The sequence below is a fragment of the Myxine glutinosa genome, chromosome 6, assembly GCF_964187855.1.
Source record: "Myxine glutinosa chromosome 6, kmMyxGlut1.1, whole genome shotgun sequence".
Lineage (NCBI taxonomy): Eukaryota > Metazoa > Chordata > Myxini > Myxiniformes > Myxinidae > Myxine > Myxine glutinosa.
This window is the reverse complement of record NC_136266.1, coordinates 80,746,266-80,765,591: the sequence shown is the minus strand read 5'-3', so window position 1 is coordinate 80,765,591 and position 19,326 is coordinate 80,746,266. Positions and strand designations below refer to the sequence as shown.

The window sequence follows — 19,326 nt, the reverse complement described above, 5'->3', positions numbered from 1 at the left end:
GTGTGTGTGTTAGCTCCAATATGAGCCTTGGATCCTGTCAACAAAATAACAAAAAGCCTCAAATATTTGCCATATCAAACACACTGTGCGTTTGTGTATTTGTGTGTCTGTCCCCCCTCATAAGGGTAGGTTTAAAGGCTTTGAGTGGCACTTTAGGAGGGATCTGAGTGGGGGTTTAATGGGGAATCTTTGAACACGACTGTGTCCACCAGTTAAAAGACCTAAAGACTGAGGACCCAAAAGACCCCAAGGACCCAGAAGATCCCGAAGACCCAATGGACCCTAAACACCCAAAATATCCAAAGACCCAAAATACCCTGAAGACTGTTAAAGACACAAAAGACCATGAAGACCCAGAAGACCCCAAAGACTCTAAAGACACAAAATACCCCGAACACCCAAAATACCCCGAACATTAAATGCTTCTCTTCTATGAGCCTTGACTTTGAAAATGCATTTTATTAAAACCCACGCTCACGTCGCACTCCCCATTTTGTTTTCTCAAATATAAGTGACATTTTGGTATACGCAATCAAATGTGACATCTCACGTAAGAAGACTCGATGCCCTCTGAACTGCCTTTTATTCGGTATCATAACTTTCATTTTGAATAAATATATTTCGGTCAGTCTGTATATTCCACGCATAGTACAGTTTTTAAATTGCCTCCATGGGGCATTCAATCATATTTGGAGTCATTTTGAAAGAAACAGCTTTTTTTTTTTTATACCAAATACATATTCATGTGTCTGCAATTTCATTTATACAAGCTTAACATGGAGGTAATTTTTCAAATACTACAGACCGAGACAGCACTTGGATGGATTTGATGGATGGGCTTGATGCGCGGGCTGCACGTGGAGTACTTATTAGATCCTGGAGTGGGAAGATGATTATAAGTTCAAAGATCTGCAAGCGGTGGATGATCGCTCTTTCTCTTTACAGAACGAAATCCAAAACCTACCATGATGTCATCCCCATCTCATGTTTGAACGAATTCCCAACAATATCCCAAATGTCAAAGGTAATTTTTATCTTTATGCATGTTGTTATTGTTAGCTCCGCGACCGAAGGTGGACTGAGGTTGTTTTCACCCCTGTCTGTCTGTCTTTCTCTTTTTGTTTGTCTGTCTGTCTGTCTGTGAAGAGGATGTCTCAAAAAAGTTGTGGATTTGGATGACATTTGGTGCAGAGGTTGGGTATGTGACAAGGAAGAAATGATTAGATTTTGGTGCAGATCTGGATCTGAGAATTTTTTAAGTGATTCTTCACCATTGAGAGATAGGGCCAAAACGATATACATATAGCATTTGCATTTGATTTGCATTTGATTTGCATTGCATTTGATTTCCAAAATTTTTGGACGGATTCGGACGAAAATTGGTGGAACAGTTGCGTCTGTGACAAGGACGAATCGATTCGATTTTGGTGAAGATCCTAATCTGGATCAGGATTCGAGAATTTTGGAGGTAATGGGCTCAACCAAGTGGCGTTGTAGTTTTTTAAAAGTTATTTTTCACAATTGAGACACGAAGCCAAAACGATATATAAAATGATGTTTTTAAAAAGTTGTGGACGGATTATGACAAAACTAGCTAGATGAGTTGGTTAAGTGACGAGGACAAGCCGATTCGATTTTGATTGAGGTCCGGATGCAGATCCGGCCTATCAGTGGGCTACAAATCATACGCTGTTCGGGGCTCCTCGTGTGAGGGAAGAGTAGGATAGGTTCATGAAGAATCCAAAGGCAGGTGGAAGAATATTAATAATGGGGGCTTGTTATTACTTGTTATTTGCCAAGGATAGTTTGGATGCAGAAATAAGGAAAACTAATAGTAGATGAGGAATTTGTAGATCTAGTCCAGGATTGCTTTTTTCATCAGTTTGTAGACAAGCGCACGGAGAGGAATGAAGTGCTAGAGCTCTTTTTAAGTAAAGATACAAATATGGCCGAGAAGGTGGAGAAGCGAGAACATTTAGGGACGAGTCACCACAAAGGTGTGTGCAAGTATTCTGCGAAGAGTTAAAGTTTGGGATAGTAAAATAAGGCTGTTTTCAAAGTTTGAGACGATAAGGGGAGAGGTAGGTGCTGTAGTTTGGGACGAGCTAATAGGAGGGCAATCAGCATCCGTTAAATTGGAAACATTCAAGGAATAAATTTGCAGTGTGCAAGATCAAGTACATTCCAGTGATAGCTAAAGCTAGAACCAGAAAGAGACCAAGGTGGTTCAACACGGAGCATCTTTACCTCCATAAGCAGAAGTCATTTTTGGGATAAGCCAAAATATCAGAATATGATAAGGATATGGCCAATGATATTAAACATAGGAGCAAAGCATTCTTTAAGTACTCAGTACTCATACATAAGGGGTGGAGAAGGTCAAGACAAGTGTGGGCCTATTGAACGATAGCACTGCGCGATTGGTTAATGATGACAGTGAGATGGCAATTGTTTACTAAATAGTTTTCTTTCTTCAACGTTTACACAAGAACAGTCAGGGGAATTACCAGTAGCTGACAGAATATATTTAAGGAGCTAGGTCATGGGCCAAACCCTCAAAAAAGGCTGTTTTCGAGTTTTGTTCACTACCTCCGAGGCATTATGCCATACACAATTCACAATTTTGATAAAAACATCTTGTTTTTTTGGGTTTTTTTGGCAAAACTTCACGTAAAGGAGAAATCTGCTAACAAACGACGCATGGTACGAGAAACATTGAAATCACTGTGCACCTTGATGACTATTAATTAATTATGAATGCCACTCCAAAGGGTATACAGGCCAAAAACATGTTGCAGGTCATGGCTGCCCAATAGTACAGGATCCCTAACTCGGGGCTAATGCACTGAGAGGCTGATCTATCAGCGGGTGTTAAATGCCAGGGTACGTGTACTTCCATGGACATGCATGGATGGTGCCCCCATGCATCTACCTCTGGTTGATTTCCCGATGCCATTTGAGTGCCCGTGCTACGGTGCATGGTTTGTTTGGTCTCCTGTGTTTGTCCTCTGTGGTCTTAGGTGGGTTTTTTTGAAGCTTTAACTAAGTTTTCCTGTCTTATCCCTTTTTCCTTTCTTCCTTCACTATGATTATTTTATCCAAGGAAACCCGATCTCAACCTACATTTAGAGTTCCGGCACCAATGGAGCCCAAAACCAAATCCAAAATCAAACCGCTTAGTGTCTGCTATGCAAACATCAGATGGGTTCAGGGAAACTATTCTGCCATCCCGTCCTTCATACAGATTAACTCTTCTGATCTACCTGCCCTTTGTGAATCTGCCTCAATAGTGAGGTATCACCCACATCTCTCTATGTACGAAATAGAGAGATGTGGATGATACGTGAGAATGTGAGAATGGATAGCAGGAGGTGCCTCATGGATCAGTGCTGGGACTCTTATATACCATATAAAATACAATGTAGGTTTGTGTTTTTGTACAGATGTCTGCCCCCCTTCATAGGGGTAAGTTTTAAAGGCCAATCGTTCAACACAAATGTGTGTTCACTACGGTCTATTTTTGAGGATAAAACAAACTCGAAAAACATTTTGCATAAAAGAGTAATTATGTCTCTTCTATTGGAAATGTAGACGGTGGCTTGCAAACCGAGCCTCAAGGGTGGTGTACAAAATCGTTTTTTAAAATAACAATAAATACAAGGAGCAGGAGGTGAAATTCGCTGCACGTGATGTGTAACATATGCAGAGTAAAACGAGTGTTCATTTATATCCGTATGATGTCGAATAAATAAAAAAAGATATACGCACACCTAACGCTAGGCCGACGCTTCAGACTTTGGTGCGCTAACGAGGCTGCACTGTCGAATAAACTGTTCCAACCCGTCATTTTGACGGGTTTTTCACAAGTATATTCATAATTCACATCAATGACTTGAACAGTGTCACGCCAGAGATTAGGAGAGCTCCGAGCATTTTATATTCACACCAGCGGGGCACGCTTGCACACTGCAAGCTACTACTCGTGTGCATCTTACATGCAGACATAATATATATATGCTTTATATATGTAGATGGTGAGAGGGATTTATATTCAAGAGGACTAGGTTACAATGATATGCAAGTCATTTGATCCATAAATGCAACATAATGAAATATGCAATATTCAAATTGTGCTATCATTATTGGGATTACTGAGTAAGTAAGAAATTGCTAATTACTAAGATTACTTAGGCACTTGGGTCCCGGAGCCATGGGAGGCCTCTACCGAGAAGGTGCTAAACATATATAGCAGTGAGTCAGTCATTGATTAGAAAGAGCTTTATATATAATATTCGATTTATAAAATACTTGTTAAAGTAGTACTTGACCAATTTTCGAACTTTCACATTATTTAGGTCAAAGTCACTTCAGTCAAAATCTAATAACGGTCGGAGTACTGATCTCTGAGGTACGCCGGCCACTACTTACATTCTTCCCAGCCAGACATCCTCCAACTCACAGCCAAAGTCACCTGGTACAAACACCTCAATTACTGATGCTGTCCAGAAAGTCACCTGGTACAAACACCTCAATTACTGATGCTGTCCAGAAAGTCACCTGGTACAAACACCTCAATTACTGATGCTGTCGAGAAAGTCACCTGGTACAAACACCTCAATTACTGATGCTGTCCAGAAAGTCACCTGGTACAAACACCTCAATTACTGATGCTGTCCAGAAAGTCACCTGGTGCAAACACCTCAATTACTGATGCTGTCCAGAAAGTCACCTGGTGCAAACACCTCAATTACTGATGCTGTCCAGAAAGTCACCTGGTGCAAACACCTCAATTACTGATGCTGTCCAGAAAGTCACCTGGTACAAACACCTCAATTACTGATGCTGTCCAGAAAGTCACCTGGTGCAAACACCTCAATTACTGATGCTGTCCAGAAAGTCACCTGGTGCAAACACCTCAATTACTGATGCTGTCCAGAAAGTCACCTGGTACAAACACCTCAATTACTGATGCTGTCCAGAAAGTCACCTGGTACAAACACCTCAATTACTGATGCTGTCCAGAAAGTCACCTGGTACAAACACCTCAATTACTGATGCTGTCCAGAAAGTCACCTGGTACAAACACCTCAATTACTGATGCTGTCCAGAAAGTCACCTGGTACAAACACCTCAATTACTGATGCTGTCCAGAAAGTCACCTGGTGCAAACACCTCAATTACTGATGCTGTCCAGAAAGTCACCTGGTGCAAACACCTCAATTACTGATGCTGTCCAGAAAGTCACCTGGTACAAACACCTCAATTACTGATGCTGTCCAGAAAGTCACCTGGTACAAACACCTCAATTACTGATGCTGTCCAGAAAGTCACCTGGTACAAACACCTCAATTACTGATGCTGTCCAGAAAGTCACCTGGTGCAAACACCTCAATTACTGATGCTGTCCAGAAAGTCACCTGGTGCAAACACCTCAATTACTGATGCTGTCCAGAAAGTCACCTGGTACAAACACCTCAATTACTGATGCTGTCCAGAAAGTCACCTGGTACAAACACCTCAATTACTGATGCTGTCCTTTCCTTTTTCAATCTGATCACAATGTCCAGTTTTCAATATTTACATGAGTCGGGTTGGTCAAGTTGTACATGGGCGCTCTAGCCTCATTTCCATTGATTGCCCTTGGCTCGTGATATATTTTTCCTGTTTTGTATAAATGACAATCACCTGCTATTTTTTTTCTTTTCAGCTTGTATGTGAAGACATTGCTGTGGATAAGTTCTTCCCGATCCTCTACCCTAAAGTATGTAATGTTACAACGGACATCAATTTGGTGCGGGCTAATCACACGCAAACATACATGTGCACACACACTGAGTCACTAATATGGCATCCCAAAGCCCAAAACAATGCCATTAGCACATAATTGTGTTCCAGGGAGCCAACATATTGACGGGTATAATTCAGGAATAGCCATTTGTGACTCAGGCCTATCTATGTGTTACATCCTACTCACTCCTGGTGTATTACACATACCAGCAACGGTACCGCCCTACGGGCGGGGCTTCAATTGGGAGGCCCAAATGAAAAGGCAAAATATCAGAAATTGAAGGCTTTTTTCTTTTAAACGATTTATATGAACATCCGCATCATATCACACGCAAATCATCAACATCTAAACAGTATTTGTAGAATTTCAATAAAAGCCACATCACTGTTCATATCGGTAAATATTATTCCATTGTGTTTGGAAAAACTGGAAAATTGGAAAATTGGAAAAAAATTCCTAATTGGAAAAACCACATAGCCTATTTTACTGCAGGGGGTCCCATGATTACCCACCCAAAATTTCGTTGCGATCGGTTCAGCCGTTTTTGCGGTACCTGGGAACGGACGGATGGACATTTGGTGAATTATCGCAAGATTGGTGGAGAGATGCAGCAGTGAAAGCAGCATGTGCTGACAGCAAGGTATTTTTCCTTAGGTTTTCTGCAGATTCAGATAGGCGATGACAGTCATGCATGAAGGTGGACTCTGGCGTTATGGCTATCTCTCATAACACGCAGGGTAACGCTGATGAATTCCATATTCCATCAGCTCTTCACTGTGGTTTGGAAGTATATAATCGCATGTGCTAGCTCCCATCGCTCTGCTAAGCCGACATACTCTCTGCTTCGCTTGTCTATTTCTCCAACCCCACCCGTCAGGCTTCGAAGCTGATTGTAAATTACGACGAACATGTACTTTCGAACACTTTTAAATTTGGAGTGATCTATCAACAGTTCGGTCAGGTGAGTTCTGTAAGGTGACCATCTTTGTTGCCCTCTCCAGTTGACACCTTTTGGAATTAAATATGACCGCGTTATGTGATTTTGTCGAGATACAAACAAGGTTTTGCATTTCGCTGTAGCCTGGCCGCATTGACCAATAGTTCGACAAGAAACTTGTTCTTATTTTGCACTTTAAGAAATGTTTTGCAAATGGTAAAGACAAAGTGAAACCAGAACATTTCTTCTGCCTGACTTGGGATGATGCATGGGACATGACAATAACAAGTTATGAACGCAGCTCATAACAAGCTCACTCTTATTTACATCCTGTGCCGCATGGTTCTTGCAGACAACCGAGGAAGAGGTTTTCAGCAATAATGAGGAAAGTCCAGCCTTCATGGAGTTCCTTGAACTTCTTGGAAATAATATCGAGCTTCATGATTTCAAAGGGTACATTTTACTACTTCTTTTTTTTTTTAAACAAGGAGAATAAGACATAAAATGTCAGCCCCCCTATCGTTTTAGTAATTTTGCTGTACGGAGTTAATGGGCTAGCCCATACTTCCAAGATTTATGTATATGCATGCATGACTTGATTGTCATGTGACATGCATGATTGAGTATGATTGGGTTATTTGGTCATGAATATTAATGATGTGGGTCACATATTTTGTAACATAATTGGTCACGTGACTTGTATGATGTTTTCGATTGGGAATGCAAATTTCGCATAGAAGGGATTCAATGTTCATATATTTTAGGGGAGATGTAACAAATTATACAAACAGTATAGCATTTAATAATACTTATTTATGTATAAAAGAAATTCTGTAACTATAGACAACAGAAAATTATCATTTAGTTGAAAATGCTGTTTTCAACTTGGTTTTCAAATTTTCAAATAAACTTGGAAACTGTACTTATAGGTAGTTTCGGTAAAATTGAAAGGATTAATCCATTTTTTTAAATCTTCATGGTATAAGTATGAAAACGATATAATAAAATTAATTCTTTTATTATAGCTTTATAGCTTTACAATGAAATTATAATAACCATTATGTTGTCCAATAAATAGTTATACACATCAACAAAATGGCCACCAGTCAGCCATCTTTGATCATATTGGGAAAAAAAAGAACTGCAATGGCCACCAGTTGGCCATATTTGGCCGGATTACAAAACAAAGTCTTCTGCATGTGTATATTCTCATGTACGGTCTTTGTGCCAAGTTTGAACAAAATCAGTCCATGCATGTCCGAAAAATGGCCGTGGACACATTTAAGTAACAAAATAAACAAAATAATTAAGTAACAAATTAATTAAATTTAAGTAGCCACCTTCAGCCGCCTTTTTTTTTTCCTTTTCTTTTTTGTTGTATACAAGATCGAGGCTCGTGAAAGAGCTAACATTAATCACACAAAAACAAACGGACACATAAAACATATAATAAAGGGAGCAGGAGACAAGATTGGGAGAGAGAGGGAAACACACAAGTACAACATTTGAGAGCAGGTACGTCGGGAGATCTGTGGGAGGGAGAGGGCTTGGGGGGAGGAGGTGTGGGAAGGGAGGGTGGGGGAGAGGTAAAAAACACATGGACACTGCGCGGGCTTCCAGGAAAGAAGCCAGTATTTCAAAAAAGTGGATCTGGGGTGAATTAATGGGGGTAGAAAAGATCAAGGTTTTGGATGGGGGAAGATAAGAGATGGTGGGGAACAACTGTTTTAAAGACCTGGAGGGAGGAGTGGGATTGAAGAGAGTGAGGGAGTTTGTTCCAGAGGCGGGAGGAAAGAGGCATGAAAGAGTGAAGGTGAGCAGAGAGTCTTGATTTTGGCAGTTTAACCATATGATGATTGCTGGCAGATCTTGTGCGACCTGTAGGAATATTTGGGGGACAGAGCACAGACAGAGCTGGGGAGGGCAAGGCCAGAGAGGAGTCTGTAGAAGACAGAAAGACCACCAACCTGTCTGTGGTGAGTGAGTGAAAGGCCCTCGGAGTTAGCTTCATCGTGGGAGATTCCAATGATTCTGAAAGCTTTGGTTTCAACAGCGTGAAGCCGACCTAGGTGTGAAGCAGGAGCACCAGCCCAGAGGGGGAGAACAGTATTCCATTAAGCTGCAGATGAAAGCTTTGTATGTGATGAGGAGCTCAGGTGTGCCAAGGAAGGACTTCGCACGACGGAGGATGCCCAGTCGGCGACTGGCTTTGGATACCAGCTTGGAAATGTGGTTTTCCCAGGAAAGATCATGGCAGATAGTCGGACCCAAAAGCTTGAGTGACAGAACTACTTGGAGAGGATTGTTGAGAAAGTAGATGGGAGGGTTGTCCAGTCAGTCTTTTTGGAGAGATATAGTAAGAGTGTGAGATTTGTCACGATTGAAAGACATGTTCCACTTGTTTGACCAGTCTGTGATTTTGTCCAGGTCTTCAGAGAGAGAGGAGGCTGCAGACTGCCAATCTGAGGGATGAGGAGGTCTGGAGCGGAAGAGAGTGAGGAGGCTGCAGACTGCCGATCTGAGGGATGAGATATGGAGCAGCAGAGAGTGGAATCATCAGCAAAGAGACAGAGAGGATTTTTCAGAGAGTCAGAGAGATCATTGATGAAGACCAGAAAAAGCACAGGGCCCAGAACCCTGCCTTGAGGAACTCCAGCCTGAACAGGAAGAGGAGATGAGAGAAATCCATTCAGGGCCACATGTTGACTGTGACCGGTGAGGAAGTCCGCAAGCCATGCATGGAGGTTTCCATGGATACCATAGGAGGAGAGTTTGGTGAGCCAGACCGTATCATAGTATCGTAGTTTTCACTGCCAGACCGTATCGAAGGCACTCTTTGTACAATTCAACACAACGAGGTACAGTCTGACTTGGAAAACTGGACGAAAACACGACCAGTAACACTAGAATGAAAACAAAACAGTAAAAGGCCATGGATCTGTTCTGGGAAACATAGCTTATATCTGGAGGGAGGAACTGCTCGCACTGGCGTCACACATCACTGACTAATTGCTGTGCGTAATCCTGCACAAGGGGTGGAATGATGGATAGCGAGTATTGTTTAAACTTTTTTATTTTAATTGCAAAATATAAACCCATGCTTAATTTCCTGGTGGAAAAAAAGAGATTAAAAAAAAAAAAAAACTTGGAATGTTCCATGAGAAGACTCCATAATACAATTATTAATTGTCAGACTTCAGGTTGGCACCATGACTAGATAACACGCTATCAATTAAATACATGGGATATGGGTATGAAATCATTGTTTGTGGGCTCAGTTAATTAAACGCATGTTGAAATAAATAATTAATGTTGGTGAAATATTTGTTATATAGCTTGAGGAAACAAATAATGGGATATAACACCTTTGTCTGTATTTCCACAGCTTTCGAGGAGGTCTAGATGTTATACATGGACAAACAGGCACCGAGTCTGTCTATACCCTCTTTCACAACCATGAGATCATGTTCCATGTGTCAACGAAGCTGCCATTCACTGAAGGAGATGCACAGCAGGTATCGAGTCAATGGTTCATGTGAGGGGATTCTTTAATTTCAATGTTAAATGTAAATTGTTAGCGAGAACGTTCTTCTGCTAATTTAGTTGGCATGACTTGACTGGTGTTTTGCTTGGTGTGGAGGCTTCAGGCATTAGATAGGCCAGAATTATTTTGGCTGAGCTTGAGAGCCATCAATTTATTTTGGACCGGTGTAGTGTATTGGAATATTTTGAAGGAAACTTTAGCACAGGAGACCGTATGGCCCATCATGCTTGTGCTGTACATTCCCAATAATTCTGAATCATACGGCTATTACCACAATCAGATCATTCGGCCTGGCACTCTTTTCAAAAGATACAGTGGAATCTTCAACATCCACATCAGATACACAGGACACTACCGTCACTTCACCAGAATGGAAATTTGTCGTTCAATAGAAGGGTTCGTACGGAGACTTGATAGCTTAAGCTTGCCACAGGCTGAACTATCTTGAGTTGTGAGAATGCCACCATCAACTCTGTGCTGATAACCTCCACCAGGAGAGCTGTAACTGCATCAAACATCTTTAGATATGGTCCAATGACCATCAAAGTTTTATAAGCTCCATCAGAAGGGTTACGCGAGTAAAGTGTGTCTGCCTGTAATGCGGGTATCTTTGCATCCACTTATTTGCCATTGTGGTTCTGTCTGTTCTGTCTGTCCTCCAGCTGCAACGCAAACGGCACATCGGTAACGACATCGTGGCCATCGTGTTTCAGGAGCAGAGCACACCTTTTGTTCCGGACATGATTGCCTCCAATTTCTTACACGCCTACATTGTCGTGCAGCCGGAGGGTTCCAGCACTGAAGATGCATACTATAAGGTCAAAGTTCATACACCAAATCATCTTTAAGTCATGGGATAGCAAGGTTAAAAAACCTCGAGATGGAGGATTATTTGGAGCCACAACTTTCTTCAGTTGCGAAAACAAAAATGCCAACACAAAAATTACAAACGACCCTTGGACTTTCATCCAACAGGGTGGTCCATACATCTTTTTTTCTTGAATGTAATATGTTTAACCTTGTTGCAATTTATTCCATTGATATATATATAATATATATATATATATATATATATTAGGAATAACATGTATTTATTTCTTTTTTATTCACAAAACCAACCAACTCCTGAACATACATAACTGACAAAACAATAGACTAGTTCGCAAGACACATGGACCACGCTGTACGATTTGTGGTGTGATCTAGCGCCCTCTCGTGGCCAAGTTACATTAGTACAGGCTAAATCAATCGTGAAATAACCAAAGCTGATTCTTTATACAGTAAAAAATTCTGCAAACATGTTATCAATGCTTTCAAACATAAAGCCTGAGTATCATCGCATAAGCTATAATGAGGCATTACTCACTAGGTTGCCGTGACAGCAAGATACGATGTGCCGGAATTTGGTCCGGCTCTCCCTCGCCCTGCCGTCTTCAAAAAGGCAATGCATCGCATCATTTACACATTGTGGTTCATGGGGGTTGGTGTATTTTGTTAGACATTCCAACAAACTCTTCGTTCATTTGAAACTTTAAATGATGTTTGTAACTGCGGTGGATGTCCGTGCCAGGGCCCAGAACTGAGAGAATTCCTGCTGACAAAACTCATCAATGCAGAGCACGCCTGCTACAAAGCCGAGAAGTTTGCCAAGCTCGAGGTAGGCCGCAGCTATGGTAAACTGGCATTTCCATAATATTCTTCCACAAAGCTTGAAATTGGGAAATTGGGAATTTTTTAGGAAAATTTAGGAAAATTAGGAAATTTTAGGAAAATCCAAAATTTAGGAAAATTTTGGGAAATTTTTAGGCAAAAATGGTAACCTTTCAAAGTGTTATAAAGACAGGCTTTTCCTCATTGTAGTTTAATAACATTGGAGTTGCGATAACGATCAGGAACCCAAATGAAAAGGTACAAATAGTGTTTCTGTTGCGTTACGGCAGAATCTCTTACCTGTGCTGCTCTCTTATCAATAAAGCTTGCCCAAATGATCACATCTTGCTCTGTCATTATCAACTTGGAACAATCACAATTAATTACTTCATCTCTTGTTCTGTGATGAATTGTCATCAGTTGGAAGAGCAACTGGTTTCATTGAAAACAAAAATATTACGCTTTTCCAATTAATTTTCACCTCCAGATGCTCAACTTTTGGTGCAGCCCCACTTTTGTCTCCCGCTTCCTTTATTACCCTCGCCTGAGGCGAGGGTATTGCATTTGAGTCCGTTTGTCTGTCTGTCTGTCTGTCTGTCTGTTTGTCCGCACAAAATAAATATGATTTTCTCTGCAACCGTTTGTCCGATTGACAGAAAATTTTCACCATAGGTGCAACTCCACCTGTAGAATTTTTTTATGATAAGTATGACGTCATAGGTTACGTGGTTCGGCCGCCATCTCGGAAAAACCGAAAAACTTTGCACCTCTATATCTCCGAAAGCGCTGAATAGAAAAAATTGAGACATGGCTCATTGTAAAGAACTCCCCATGGGGAATAAAATATGTTAATGATGATGTCATAGGTGCCTCCATGATGACGTCATAATTCGATAAGTACAAAACTTCATCCGATGAAGATGAAATTTCTTGAGCATAATCTAGGAATAAATTAGTTTATAGGAAAATAATGATGACGTCATCGGTCACGTGGTTCGGCCGCCATATTTGTTTTAACACAAAAGCCTTTAAAACCACTGAAAATACATCCTGGCGAGCGTTTGCAATCTCTGATTGCTCTTTCTTGTTTATTGTATGTTTTACGGGTCCGTGCTTGTTTTCGTGTGCAATGTGTTAGCTCTTACATGAGCCTTGACTCTGTCTACAAAAATAACTGGATCAATCAAAAATTGATTATTTCAGCTTTGCATCATCTCTTACCTGATCCCAGGAGCGAACGCGCACAGCCCTGCTAGAAAGTTTGTACGAAGATCTCTGCAAGAGAAGTCAAGCGATGGTGCAGCAGACTACAGACGAGGAGCGCTCAGAGAACGGCAGTGTCGCCGGAGGTTTCCTGGAGTCCTTCAAGGTACCTCTTTGGAACACTGCCGATTATAGCAATGTTTGGCTTCTTCGCTTGTGCAATTATCCAGCAAAAAACCTCTTTACATATTCAGATATAGCATATAGGACATGTAATCTCAAATAAAAAATTCCAATAGGGGGGTATGTATGAAGATGCCAGTACAGCAACAACACGCAATGCATGCTCCACACAGTGATCTCGTCAAAAACGAAAAACAATACTGTTGCATCCAGGTTTTTATAACACAGCGAAGAAGAAGCCAGGGTTTTTTGTTCCAGATTCTTCCAAAATATAACAGTTTGAGGATGGTATGGAAAATCTTATGACTTATTTGTGGTGAACACTTCTAGGATGGAATAAAAATTTACATGATTTTAGGCCCATCATTATTTCCTCTGAAACCTGAGAAAGTAGTAACCCCAAGGAAACCACAAAATAACCTCTTTGGACCGGATTGGCAATTACTTCGAAAATTTCACCAAACACGTTGGATATTTTTGACTTCTGTAGCAATATGCCAGTTTTTTGGATACATTCATTTTGTATACTGAATCGAGGCTCGTGAAAGAGCTGACAACCGCGAGGGAAAGACAGCACAGGGGGACCACGAGGGAAAGACAGCACAGGGGGACCACGAGGGAAAGACAGCACAGGGGGACCGCGAGGGAAAGACAGCACAGGGGGACCACGAGGGAAAGACAGCACAGGGGGACCACGAGGGAAAGACAGCACAGGGGGACCGCGAGGGAAAGACAGCACAGGGGGACCGCGAGGGGAAGACAGCACAGGGGGACCACGGGGGAAAGACAGCACAGGGGGACCATGAGGGAAAGACAGCACAGGGGGACCATGAGGGAAAGACAGCACAGGGGGACCACGAGGGAAAGACAGCACAGGGGGACCACAAGGGAAAGACAGCACAGGGGGACCACGAGGGAAAGACAGCACAGGGGGACCACAAGGGAAAGACAGCACAGGGGGGCCACGAGGGAAAGACAGCACAGGGGGACCATGAGGGGAAGACAGCACAGGGGGACCACGAGGGAAAGACAGCACAGGGGGACCACAAGGGAAAGACAGCACAGGGGGACCACGAGGGAAAGACAGCACAGGGGGACCACAAGGGAAAGACAGCACAGGGGGACCACGAGGGAAAGACAGCACAGGGGGACCGCGAGGGAAAGACAGCACAGGGGGACCATGAGGGAAAGACAGCACAGGGGGACCACGAGGGAAAGAGAGCACAGGGGGACCGCGAGGGAAAGACAGCACAGGGGGACCATGAGGGAAAGACAGCACAGGGGGACCACGAGGGAAAGACAGCACAGGGGGACCACAAGGGAAAGACAGCACAGGGGGACCACGAGGGAAAGACAGCACAGGGGGACCATGAGGGAAAGACAGCACAGGGGGACCACAAGGGAAAGACAGCACAGGGGGACCACGAGGGAAAGACAGCACAGGGGGACCACGAGGGAAAGACAGCACAGGGGGACCACAAGGGAAAGACAGCACAGGGGGACCACGAGGGAAAGACAGCACAGGGGGACCACAAGGGAAAGACATCACAGGGGGACCACGATGGAAAGACAGCACAGGGGGACCGCGAGGGAAAGACAGCACAGGGGGACCACGAGGGAAAGACAGCACAGGGGGACCATGAGGGAAAGACAGCACAGGGGGACCACGAGGGAAAGACAGCACAGGGGGACCACGAGGGAAAGACAGCACAGGCGGACCGCGAGGGAAAGACAGCACAGGGGGACCATGAGGGAAAGAGAGCATATGTTTGACATGCTAAGAAATCTTTTTGATTAATAGAAAGTGAGTTTTGAACCTTGTTGCCTTTAAAATGTGGATTTTTAGATGTTTTTGTTATAAACATCTTTCCTTGTGTCGGTATTGGTACATTTCCTTCCGTTTCTTTTATTTATTTATATCTCTCCCTCTCCTTAAATACGCCACATTGGAAATGGAGAATGTAGAGCATTCTTTATATGACTCTGGGTTTCTCCAAATTTATAAAATGATGACAAAACACGTCGACTGCTAATTTAATCTGACAGCATGAGGAGCGAGTACCAGTACCGTAAAACATTTCGTGGCCCAATCTAACACTGACAGCACTCAAAGTCAACAAAAGTGATCACTTACCTGTGCACTAATTCAGTTGTGGAACTCATCTTCAACGACATACCTAGTTCTGTCACTTTCAACTCGTCGGGATTTCTTCCATTCAAACTCGTGTTTGGAACTACTAAAACTCACGTTACTGACAAAACATAACGTTCTGATTTGAATGATGGCAGTTAATCACCTGGGTTCCCACAATGCATTGCGTATGTGACATAAAATGGATATTCTCGATTAGGCCATAAATTCTTATTATGTACATGAGCGTACTCGTGTATGAGAGGTTAAATTGAGATACGGAGTTTCAGGAAAAGAAAAGGAAGGAAATATGTCAGTGGCATAATGGTTGCAGCATCCGCTCAGAGTCTGGGAGGTTGGTGGGTTTGAACCTCGGCCAAATCATTCCAAAAAGCTTTTAAAATGGTGCGTGCTGCTTCCTCAACATTTAAAAACGATAGGCCATGGAAAACCAACCATTGATGGGCCTAATGGCCTCCTTGTAGCGGCTACCGCTGGGTTTTCATGATCGCCTTGCACCTATCAAGGACGCGGAGCGATCACCATGCCGGGCTCGTCCAGGACGCCCGGACATGCTCGCCCTCAACTTGCCAGGCCACAGCCAGGACGCTGGGCCACGCCCCCTCTCGCCTTTCCTGGGCAAACGCTCCGGGATAATTTGTATATATATTACTGCCCGATAAACGGGCTTTTCAGAGTGCCTGAGTGTTTGGTTTGATTAAAGCAACTCGGATGAATTCCAGCTTTTTGTCGCGTCCATTCTTCCGATCGACGTGGGAGCCCCAGCTCCTTCATTGGTGACCTACCGACATGGACACGGCAGTCGCCCTTAAACTGCCTACCTTCTGGGAGGCTCACGCGGCGGTTTGGTTCGCACAGGCGGATTCCCTGTTCGCCCTGCGAGGCATCACGGCCAACGACACCCGCTTCCACCATGTGGTAGCAGCGCTCGGTTCGGCCACCGCGACCCGCGCCCTGAGCCTCCTCGAGAGCCCGCCAGCCGCTGACAAATACGGCGCGATTAAGAAGCTTCTCCTCGACGCTTTCGCCCTCCCATCGGCGGAACGCGCACGGCGCCTGCTCGACCTGCCCGAGCTCGGCGACACGCGCCCTTCCGAGCGAATGGACTACATGCTTTCACTGCTCGGCGAGCACTCTCCGGCATTCCTGTTCCGGGAGCTGTTCCTCCGTCAGCTGCCTAACCCGGTACGCCTCGCCCTGGCAAGCACGACGATCACAGATCCCCGGGCCCTTGCCAGAGAAGCCGACAAGATCTCCGCCGCAGGACAGCGCATCGCAGCGGCGACATGGGACCCACCGCCGTCCGACGCAACACCCATGGCGCCCGAGCACCCGGCACGGTCGACGACCGAACTGCCGACGCAATTGGCGGCCGCTACACCGAGCCGACCACCTCCAGCACGACGACCGGGGCCTCCACCTGACCAAGCGTGGTGTTACTATCATGCCAGGTTCGGACAGAAGGCCCGGACATGCCGACCCCCGTGCACCTTCGGCAGGCCGGGAAACGGCCGGGCCGGCGTTCATTACCAGCCATGAGTGCCGGCCACACGGGCAACTTACTGTTCATCATGGATAAAGCGTCCGGACGGCGCTTCCTGTGCGACACCGGCGCCCAACTGAGCGTCATACCCGCCTCTGACCAGGACAGGCAATCCGCGGTTTGCGGCCCCTCCTTGGTTGCGGCCAACGGATCGACCATCCGCACCTTCGGCCCGCGCAACGTCACCCTCTGCTTCGGCGGCCAACGCTTTGCTTGGACGTTCGTAACCGCAAACGTGCCCATGGCTCTGCTATGCGCCGACTTCCTCTGCGCACACGGACTGCTGTTGGACGTCCAACGGCATCGTTTAATCAACGCCGAAACCTTCAGCTCCCTGGTATGCACATTGAGCAGCTCCGCGCCGACCGAGCTGGCATGCGCCGTCCCGGCGGCGAACGAGTTTGCTCGCCTGCTCACGGAGTTCCCGGCCCTCACGCGGCCGATGTTTTCGGCCGTCGCAGTACGGCATGGGATCGAGCACCACATACCAACCACGGGCCCGCCGGTCTACGCCAGGGCCCGCCGCCTCGACCCAGCCAAGCTCGCCGTGGCGAAGGCCGAATTCGACGCGTTGGAGCACCTCGGCATCGTGCGGCGCTCCGATAGCGCGTGGGCCTCGCCACTGCACATCGTGCCAAAGCCGGGGGGTGGATGGCGCCCGTGTGGCGACTACCGCCGTCTCAATGACGCTACCACCCCCGACAGGTACCCGATCCCGCATATCCAAGACTTCTCCGCCCGTCTGGCGGGACGGGGACATTTTTTCGAAAATTGATCTCATACGGGGATATCACCAGGTACCTGTCAGGGCGGCCGACGTCCCTAAAACGGCAGTCATCACGCCGTTCGGCTTATTCGAATTCTTGCGGATGCCGTTTGGTCTCAAGAACGCGGCTCAGGCATTCCAGCACTTGATGGACGGCGTGCTGCGTGACCTGCCGTTCCTTTTCGTTTACCTGGACGACATCCTCGTCGCCAGCACGTCCCGGGCCGAGCACCTCCTCCACCTCCGAACACTGTTCGGGCGCCTCAGCGAGCACGGCCTCATCATCAACCCGGCCAAATGCCACTTCGGCACGACGGCCGTTGATTTTTTGGGCCACCACATCACCAAGAACGGGGCCGTGCCGCTGCCAACCAAGGTCGAGGCCATCACCACGTTCCCGCGTCCCCGCACCATAAAGGCCCTGCAGGAATTCCTGGGAATGGTGAATTTTTATCACCGCTTCGTGCCCCGCACTGCTCAACTCATGCGGCCCCTCTACAAAGCCCTCCGGGGCAAGCCGGCCAAGCACGACATCGCCTGGTCCGCAGCAATGGATGCGGCCTTCCAAAGCTCAAAGCGGGCCCTCGCCGACGCAACACTGCTCGCTCACCCGGTGCTCAACGCTCCCATCGCCCTCACCACGGATGCCTCCGACTACGCAGTGGGCGCCGTACATGAGCAATGGGTGAACGGGGTTTGGCAGCCACTCGCTTTTTTCAGCCGGCAGCTCCGGCCGAACGAGCTCAAATACAGCAAGTTTGACCGGGAGCTCCTCGGTCTACACCTGGCCGTCCGCCATTTCCGCCACCTCCTGGAGGGCTGACCTTTCACGGCGTTCGTCGACCACAAGCCATTGGTTTACGCCATGGCCAAGGTCACGGAGCCGGGGTCGGCCCGCCAACAGCGCCACCTCTCCGCCGTGTCGGAGTTTACCACGGACATCCGGCACGTCGCCGGCAAAACAACGCCGTGGCCGACTGTCTTTCCCAGGCCAGCGCGAACGCGGTCCACCTGGGCGTGGACTTTGCGCTTATGGCGGCGGACCAAACCACCGACACCACGGTGCAAGCCCTCCGGGCGGCGGACACGGGCCTCCGCCTGGCCGACATCCCCTTCGCGGACACTGTCCTGCTCTGCGACGTCTCCCAAGGCCAGCCTCGCCCCATCGTGCCCGTCACCTGGCAACGCCGCATCTTCGCCTCCCTCCACGGCCTTTCCCACCCGGGCCGGAAAGCTTCCCAGAAGCTGGTGTCGACGCGATTCGTCTGGCACGGCCTTCGTCGGGACGTCCGCGATTGGACCAGCACCTGCACGGCCTGCCAACGGGCCAAGGTCCACCGACACACCCAGGCCCCGCTGGCACCTTTCACCGTGCCCGAACGACGTTTCGACCACGTCAACGTGGATCTGGTGGGCCCCCTCCCCCCGTCACGGCGGTTCACACACCTGCTCACCATGGTGGACAGGACCACCAGGTGGCCGGAGGCCGTTCCCCTCGTCTCCACCACCACCGCCGACGTGGCGCAGGCTTTCATCGCCACCTGGGTCGCCCGCTTCGGT

The 19,326-nt window shown here is 46.3% G+C and overlaps 1 protein-coding gene across 23 annotated transcripts in view; it reads left to right on the top strand.

The window, feature by feature from the left end:
* The window catches only part of RAP1GAP (RAP1 GTPase activating protein), a 572,300-nt gene that overhangs the window by 515,710 nt on the left and 37,264 nt on the right, over positions 1 to 19,326 (top strand). For all 23 annotated transcript variants that reach the window (XM_078780052.1, XM_078780046.1, XM_068120452.2 and 20 more), the window contains 9 exons: positions 946 to 1,024; positions 5,708 to 5,761; positions 6,666 to 6,749; positions 7,078 to 7,178; positions 10,111 to 10,240; positions 10,932 to 11,087; positions 11,639 to 11,710; positions 11,840 to 11,926; positions 13,151 to 13,288. In XM_078780052.1, the coding sequence (XP_078636178.1) occupies positions 946 to 1,024; positions 5,708 to 5,761; positions 6,666 to 6,749; positions 7,078 to 7,178; positions 10,111 to 10,240; positions 10,932 to 11,087; positions 11,639 to 11,710; positions 11,840 to 11,926; positions 13,151 to 13,288 (901 nt within the window). The remainder of the gene's footprint in view (positions 1 to 945; positions 1,025 to 5,707; positions 5,762 to 6,665; positions 6,750 to 7,077; positions 7,179 to 10,110; positions 10,241 to 10,931; positions 11,088 to 11,638; positions 11,711 to 11,839; positions 11,927 to 13,150; positions 13,289 to 19,326) is intronic.